Source organism: Rutidosis leptorrhynchoides, chromosome 4 (assembly GCF_046630445.1).
Source record: "Rutidosis leptorrhynchoides isolate AG116_Rl617_1_P2 chromosome 4, CSIRO_AGI_Rlap_v1, whole genome shotgun sequence".
NCBI lineage: Eukaryota > Viridiplantae > Streptophyta > Magnoliopsida > Asterales > Asteraceae > Rutidosis > Rutidosis leptorrhynchoides.
In genome coordinates, this window is record NC_092336.1 from 53,161,290 (window position 1) to 53,170,662 (window position 9,373).

At 30.8% G+C, this 9,373-nt stretch overlaps 1 protein-coding gene across 1 annotated transcript; it reads right to left on the reverse strand.

Moving 5' to 3' along the window:
* Positions 1-4,309: 4,309 nt before the first annotated feature.
* On the reverse strand, positions 4,310-8,919 carry LOC139839539 (protein HESO1). The gene is made up of 9 exons (XM_071829620.1): positions 8,557-8,919; positions 7,441-7,617; positions 7,201-7,365; positions 6,483-6,661; positions 6,289-6,384; positions 6,073-6,142; positions 5,857-5,987; positions 5,250-5,360; positions 4,310-5,167 (listed from the first exon to the last, which is right to left on the reverse strand). The coding sequence occupies exons 2-9, from the start codon at positions 7,577-7,579 to the stop codon at positions 4,505-4,507; spliced, it is 1,554 nt and encodes a 517-aa protein (XP_071685721.1). The 5' UTR covers positions 7,580-7,617; positions 8,557-8,919; the 3' UTR covers positions 4,310-4,504.
* Between the last annotated feature and the right edge of the window lie 454 nt (positions 8,920-9,373).

The following is a 9,373-nucleotide window of genomic DNA, read 5'->3' on the forward strand; positions in this document are numbered from 1 at the left end:
ATAATAATTAATAATAATTATAATAATAATAATAATGATAATACTTATAATACTTATATAAATGATAATAATGTAAACTATATTAATGATAACAATAAAAATCTTGATATCAATAATAATAATCTTCATAGCAATAATAAGAATAAATAATAATAATAATAATAATAATAATAATAATAATAATAATAATAATAATAAATAATAATAGTAATAATAATAATAATATTTAATAATAATTAAAAATAATAATACGGAGTACCTAATATATAATTAAATCCCACGGTTTGTTTCTCTCCCCAAAACAGATCGAAATAGCAGAGCACGCAGGGAAGATGAAGACACAAATTAGGGGTTCGTCGATTAATCATAAATCAAACAATCAAGCAACAATCATCGATCATCAAGGTTTAATAGTTTATCGGTTCATCATCTTCAGTTTTTATCATCATCGTTAGTCGTCTGATTACAACATTACAATCGACTAGTAGAAGCAAAATTAACAGTTTTGGGGGTTTTTCTTGAGTGGGTTCGATCTGAATCAAAGTCAGAAAGCAGCAACAGTGCAGTCGAAGAAGTTGCAGGTTTTATATATATTTTCCTTTCTTTTATTTATTTAATTATTTTTTTTAATTGAACTGTAACTGAAAGGGTTTAAATTTTGTGATGCCATCATCCCAAAAATCGATTTGTGTATGGGGTTTAGATGGGTGTCGGTGGTGTTCCTTTGTGGTTTACGACTGAAACAAAAACAGTAAATCACTGATTACATTATAACAGGTTTGATGGAATTATAGTGGTGTTGGTGTCGGTTTAGCAACAAACAGGAGTAAAACGTTTAGGTATATTCATGATGGTTTGATTGGTGATGATGATCGTGGTTTGAACTGAAAAAATAGGAATAGTAAGTCGATGGTACTGGTGGGTTTTTGGAGCAAGAAACAGGATCAAATAAAAGAATAAATAGTACAGTGGCAGGTGTGGTTTGTTATTTTAGTATAGTGATGCTAGTTTTTCGGCTACAACGGAAAATAGAAACAGAAACAGAAATATGCAGCAGGTTGCAGTGTTTAGAACAGGGGCAGTTGTGGTGTTGGTTAGGTGATCAAATGGTGGTTGTTTGGGTCTCGTATAGAAGTAAATAGAAGACAGAAGTAGCTTACCAGAATGGTGATATCTATGGTTGATTTTGGTTTCAAGACAGAAAAAGAAAAGGGAGGAAAGGAGAGGTGCAGTGTTGGTGTCGTGTGTGTGTTATGGTGGTGATTGTAGGTGGTTGCAACAGGTTTATCAAGAGTTAAAATAGGTGATTTTTGTTTCATCATTGTAACAGAAACATGAGTGGAAAACAGAAAAGAAAAGAAGTGAGAGAGATATATAGAGATTGTTCTTAGTGGTGGTTTGCAGGTGAAGATTCATGGAGAAGAAAAGAGGGAGAGTGGGTTGTGATATTATGAAGTGTTCATCTCTATATGTATATATTGTATATGTTATATATAATAGATAGGCTTTTGTCCTAAATGTCATTAAAGCAATGGTGATAGTTTGTTGTGTAATGTATGTAAGTATGTGTAATTGCCATATGCTATGCTATATTTTAATATATTATATATTTACTATCTTATATGATAGTGAAGTAATACAGAAAAGATACAGTTAAAAACGGTAATTGGAATCTCGTAATTCAAATATCAAGTATAGTGTAGCAGCCGGGTAAATGGATTTATCTATGTCGACATCCAATAATAAGAATATTATATCGTGGTTCTTTGCTAAATAGTTTACAATTAAAAGTCTTCAAAAAAAAAAAATTCTCATATAAAATATATTTATTTAATTTGGTCTTTAGTTGTTTAAAACCCGATCAAAAGGTTAATATAAAACTTTATTTCCAGATAATATGTACGGGGTACTAAAACTCAAGTTAATAAAGTAGAAATAGTTTTATCAAGTCTGAATATTTACGTAGTCTATTAATGAACTTACGTTTATTTTTAAAAATCACATAGGTTCGGATCAAACTTATCTAAATAATAATAGTTGAATGATAAACGAGGGTTACAATCATTTAAAATTTTTATGTAATATACTTATATATATATATATATATATATATATATATATATATATATATATATATATATATATATATATATATATATATATATATATATATATATATATATATATATAGATTCATTTAAATAATAAATTTTTTTATATTTTATACTATTTTATTATACATAATTAATTCTATCAACTATATCATATAACATTTCAAATTTTTACATATATATATATATATATATTTATTTATTTACAAGAATTTGTTCGTGAATCGTTGTGATCAGTCGAAGGGTAAATGAATTCATGAAAACAGTTCAAAATTTTTGAGACTCAACCTAACAGACTTTGCTTATCGTGTCAAAGTATTAAATCGTATCGAGAGTTTGGTTTAAAATTAGTCGAAATTTTCCGGATCGTGACATTTGTAATAAGTGAAAAGTTACGTGGTAGATTTGTGATAAGTGAAAAAGTAAAACAATACATCATAATAATCATGGTTGGTTGATTTGTAATAAGTGAAAAGTTATGTCGTTAATTTGTAATAAGTGAAAATAATAATAATAATAATAATAATAATAATAATAATAATAAATAGTTATTATAAAAGTGAAAAGTTATGTGGTTGATTTATAATAAATGAAAATTTTTATGGTTGATTTGTAAAAGTCATAAAGTTAGTTTTATTTGTAAAAGTCAAAAAGTTATTGCTTATTTGTAAAAACTAAAAAGTTAGTGTTGATTTATAAAAACTTAAAAGTTAAATATTTATGGACTTTCTTTTTAGATAAGAGTTAAATTTAATAATTTGTGTTATGTTTTTATTAAAATAAAAATAAAAATCATAATCAGATTAGGACATCATCTTACTTACCCCCATATAATGACTTCATATAAAAAGATAAAAAGAGTATATGAACACTAATTACTACATTTCGTTTATTTTAATCACATCTAATGAGTTAAAACTCGAATTTCTTATATCAAAGTCCTGTGATATTATCTATATATTCATTTAGAAAAAATGAATTGACACTTTTTTTTGTCAATTTTGACTTTTCAAACCCCCATTTTTTCGAGTTTCTAAATACATAAGTTTTCCTAGTAATACATCACCTTCGCGGGATGCCAAAATGGTTGCATGCACCTTTCATGCCCACACGCCTCATGTTTGAATCTTGGGCGCTTTTTTTTTATTTAAAAAATTTATGTCATTTATTAAACTGTGAATTACCGGACATAGATCAAAAGAAGTGAAATACATACCCGGCTAAGCGGCTGCATTCTAAACTAAACCATAAAGGCAATTGTCAAAGTGTTGGGCCATTTAGGTGGAAAATCCCTAATTACGATCTCTGTGACATGTTGATTTTACTTGAAAAGATCAGATTAATTGAATTGTAGTTAGCTAGTTTAAAGATTATGAGCTTAAATAAATTCTAAACTTAACCATAAACGCAATTGTCAAAGTGTTGGGCCCTTTAGGTGGAAAATCCCTAACTGCAATCTCTGTGACAGGTTCATTTTACGTGAAAAGATCAGATTAATTGAGTTGTAGTTAGCTAGTTTAAAGATTATGAGCTTAAATAGTTTATATGTATTGAAAAATTTAAAGATCGAGGCTCCTGTTATTACGAGTACTTAGTATAATGAAAGTAAAATCAGGCCGCCTATCGTCTTCCCATTCAATCGGGTTGCGGATGGGTTGTTGTAGCTAATTAGATCGATTGATCAAGGTAACTCCATATCGCCATTTACTCCTAATAAAATCTAGCAAAAATTTATAACACCTAAATAGTCAAATAAGTAAACAGTAGCTCATTTCAACTTCTCTTTAAGGGTTAAAGTCAAAAATAGGCCACAAACTTACACAAATGTACCGATGTCGCCCACAAACTCATTTCCGTCTTACTGTCGCCTACAAACTTTCAAAAAGTGTACCGATGTAAACAAAAACTTTCAAAAAGTGTACCAATGTAAACAAAAATGACTTGCTACCGGCTAAACTGGTTAAAATCAACACGTGTCGTTCGTGGATTGAATCTTAATTCTTAAAAAAAAAAAAAAAAAAAAAATTCAGGTCAAAATTAGTATGTAACAGGTCAAAACTATAAAATGTTGATATTAGCACATTTTTTGAAAGTTTGTAGACGACAGTAGGACGGAAATGAGTTTGTGGGCGACATCGGTACATTTGTGTAAGTTTGTAGCCTATTTTTGGCTTTAACCCTCTCTTTAAACCCTCAAGTAGATCAAAATTCATACAAATTGTAGATAACCCAATTTTACAGATCAGGTATCAAAAATTTAAAATCAACATGGGTTGGTCAAGTCACATAAACCATTACATATAGTCTTTTCAGAGGGTATAACCAAAACATCCACTTACAAAAATAAGAACATGGTTATGTATTTAAAACACAAACCAATGGTATACTCATTTCTAAGATCTTGGAATCCATCTCTGCTGATTTTGAGAAGACGGTCCAGGTCTTTGGTTCACACCATTGTTCGCCGGTCTCTGGTTCGCGCCATTGTCTGGGGGTCTAATGGTCACTTTGTTTGAGGGTCTCTGGTTCACCACATTGTCCGGGGGTCTAATGGTCACCTTGTTTGGGGGTCTCTGGTTCACCACAACACTCTGAGACGGCTCAATTTGACTTTGACTTCCTTGAAAATGCATCTGATTGACCCTGTTGTACGTACTGTTTACCTGCATATTCCGGTGTTGTACTTGTGTGGGTGTGTGTGCACCGTTAAAAACTTGTGACCCACCATTCCTATGCTGGTTCTGATTATAACTGTTACTAGTATTCCCGTATGACTGCAAATGGGCCCCACTAGATCCCCTAACATTACCGTTAGGGTTTATGTGAACATGTGGATTAGTTCTTATAGGATTAACGCTGGGCCCACCTGAACTTAGAACTTGAGATCTAGACATGATGCTCAAAACTTCGGGCCTTACAAGAACAGCGAGCGGGTAGTTTTGGTTGGGTGAAGTTAACTTCTGATGGCTACTACGAAACGCATTTGCAATCTTGTTGAGGTTTCGTTGCCCAATGGCCCTTGCACAATTCATTGGTTGTTCAAATGGGTCTTCAATCTGGTACAACCATATCAAGTTTAAAATAAAAAAATAAAAAAATAAATAAATAAATAATATAAGAGAGAAATAGAAGACGTACAAATAAGGCATAAGTTTTAGGCTGCCAGATCATGTTAGTATCAATGTCTTCCCATTGTCCATTATGTGGACTAATCCCTTGTGTTGCGGCCCTTAAGCTGATGTCACTAAACTGAAAGATAAACATACGTATTTCTAAAATTGCTTGTTTTATGAATTTTTATAATTCAGAATCCCCAATAACAACTACACTACTGTTATAACTTGAGATTTAATAAAAAGATTGCTCTGTTGACTAATGATCGGAACATGTACATACATACATACATACATACATATAAGTTATATAAATGGACAACGATTATTTACAAACACAAAATTACCGAAAAACACAAAATATTTGGCAAGCTTGTAAAAGTCACTAGTCCGGGACGAGTCGGTCAGGACCTTGTAGGGACTATTAAAAATCAACTCGGGGCTAGTAAGACGTTGATCAACATTGACTCTTTTTGATCGTTTTATAACCGACTTTGACCGAATAAATCTGACTTTTGACCGACTTGGCCAAGTCGGGACGGACTAGTTAAAAGCCCAATAGTCAGCCGACTTTTACAACCATGCTATTTGAAAATAATATCTAACGCATAAACAAACGAAAGCATACTTACTTTTGCAAGAAAAGATATGAAGAGATCAGCCAAAGAGCTTCCATTAATATTTCTCGATCTTTCTAATTTGATCCTTTTAATATTCGCACTACAAATCTCTTCAATATTTTTCTCTGCAACAGCTCTTACACCTTATTCACAATAACCACTATTGCATTAGTTTCTCAAAAATACCAATATTTAAAATTTTTAAGAAATTTATATTAAGAGATATACCTTTAAGGTCAGCAGCCATATTACCAGGATAGATTTCGCTAAGAGGGGGTAGTATAGCAGGTTCACAAGTCTACCAAAAAAAACAAACAAACAAACAAACAAACAAACAAACAAACATGCTCTAAACGAATAATATATAATACAAATAAAATAATATAATTGACACAGAAAACTTATATATATGCAATAAACAATTCAAACAATACTAAAATTAACCTGAAAATGGAATACAATGAGCAAGCTAAGGGAATAAGAATTTAAGGTTCCAGTTTTGGAGTCATTGATATCATGTGCCTTTGCCCATTCTTTCACCTGAACAAAACCATTAATAATCAGCAGCATATGCAACGTTCTTTTGTAATACTCTATATTAGTTATCATTAGTAAAAGTAACAATAATTAAAACTTACAATTAAAACCATGTCACGAAAACGTCTGTCGATGTCATTTATCCAAAACAACAATTTTGACTTCATTTGACCGCTCAAATTGTTGATAGAGATGTCACAAGAGATATTTTCCTTGTTACTATCACATTTTAAAATCGGCACTCTCGCATGGGATATATACTTAATTCCATGGAATCCACCTGTTACATGACATTTATCTATAACATCAATATATGTATATATGCATACACAGGTAGCTAATAATCAAATATTTATGCAGACAACATTTAGTAATTTAGTGATCAGATTTATCGGACAAGGTAAAACTAAGGTGTTGTTTGTTTTTCATTCTGCAAATCTTATTACGTCTTATGTCTGCACACCCGGAGACGTTTTACTGCAGACTATCTGATTTTCTGAAGACGTAAAATAAAATAATGTCTTATTTTGTCTGCAACCTCGCAGACATAATCAAGTTATTTTACAGACATAAAAACAAACAATCTTCACTGTTCAACATACAGACCTTTAGACCACATCTTCTGACCTTTAGACCACATCTTCTTACAGACATGATCCGCAGATCTTCAGACGAAAACATCTTAAAAAACAAACAAATAATTAATGAACCCCTGAATAACCACATAATCAGAAAATTAATTACCTAAAACTTTCAAACATCCCATAAGCACATTGACGTAACATAATGCAAGTATGAACGAAAGTAATGAAAGCATACCTTTTCTTTTGAGAGCTTTTAAAACGTCTAATAGTAAAGTTTGCTTGTGCTTTTTCCCAGCAGAAGAAATATACGAACCATTGGGTAACTCGATCGATATATCTAAATCCCCCCATCTCGTAAAGAGGTTCGACACAAAGGAACCAAACGGCTCCAATGTCGCATCTGTTCGCACAATCAAATATTTAAAAATTTATATAAAGACGCGAACTTTTTACAATATGATATTCATTAATTTACCTCTAAGTATGTCTAAAGTATCAATAACAGCTCGAAGATCACTAATAACTTGAAATCGTTTTGTCCAATCATCATGAGTGGGATTTACCACTTGAAGAATATCCCTGAGGATAATTTCCAACGAATTATGGGAATTCATCTTCGATCCCCAAAAAACACAGAATCTGGCTAATATGACTGAAAGTATGCATACAACTTGTTTTAAGATAGATTCTATTTGAGCGCGTAAAGTGAAAAAATTCAAATGATAAATGACATCTATACTAGCACATGATACCATTTAAAGATGCAAATTTTCAACAAATGAAAAAACAATAAACGAGAAATACAAGATTTGAATACATGTACAACAATAACATGATGTACCTGTATTTGACTAATCCAAATTATATTATCTGCAATATTGCATTGCAATAGATGATTTATCATGCTTATATCTTGCAGTGTTGAATGCAGCTGTACTTCACATTATATGAATCTTGCAACAAATGTTTATTCTTACATCTAACACAATTTTTTCCCATGTAATTCAAAGGTTATGGCATTATTGAGGGTTTTAAGGTTAAGGAAAGTATGAAAAACCGATGATACAGCATACAGCAAAATAAATTAAATAAGAATTATAAACTTTGAATATAGCATATAGCATACAGCAAGAGGTCTCGGGTTCGAATCCTGTGCTGGGCTGTGTACAGCAGAGTATGGGGTCGGATTATTCGCCCTCCGGGTAGCCCGAATAAGGAAACCTTCTACGATTTTATTAAGTTTATGGCCGGAAGTATGAAAAAAAGGGCTTATGAGCTTGTAAGTTTATGGTATATATTAAGCCCTTAAACTCAAGTTAACAAGCTGATAAGCAATTTTAAATGAACTTATCTGATTCCCAAAAGCCCTAAAATAACAAACCCTATGATACAAGTATAAGTTACTTTATACTCAACAAAAAAGTAACACTCAACATCTGAAAATAAAGCCCCTCAAAGCAAGCTACAAGTTGGAATACCACATAACTAAACAAATTTACTTTCACTAAAGAGCAATTAAATTAAATAAGAATTATAAACTTATAACAAATAAATCTCATCAGTAACAAAATAAAAAAGTTGAAATTTATACCATTAATAATACAGGACTGACGGAGAGCTCAAGATTTGAAAGTACATGATTATTGAAAGGGTGAACATTATCCGTTAAGATGGTTATTAAACATGTTGAGATTAAAAGAAGACATATGGGGTGGTTTGATTTCAGATAAATTGGTGATTTTGAGGGTTTTGTTTGCGGCGGAATTGTATTTATATGAATATGAATGTGAGGGGCAATTGCATAAACATTTACAGTTTATGCATCTTTAATAAATCATTGATGATGAACGCGGCAAATAACAGAGACAGAAAAGGAGGAAGGTGCCTCGAAAGTGGTTTACAGCAGCATATCACATGAACCTCCTTTTTAGGTTATGGGCTGCCCAGATTTGTATAAAACGATACAGAATCTTGAATTTGGTTAGGGCTTCTTTTGTAGTTATAAAATCTTTTTCTTTCTTTATCTTTATCTTTATCTTTATTATCTTTATAAAAAAGTTAAAGATTAATAATTTTTTATTAACTTTTAGCGATTATATATATATATATATATATATATATATATATATATATATATATATATATATATATATATATGAGAGTTCACCAAAGTTTATTGTTTTATTATTTTGTATATGTAGGTCACCCGTATTTAAAAATAATCTTATAGATCACTCAAATTTATCTTTTTGTGTTTATAAGTCACTCATATTTGAAAGTGATCTTGTAGGTCATCCATGTTCGTATGTTGTTACGTATATACAAAATCGTTGAATAAGTAATGTTAATTAAGAGAAGCTTTATTATTTGTGTTATTTTTTACATTTTTCTAATACGATTTTAGTCAG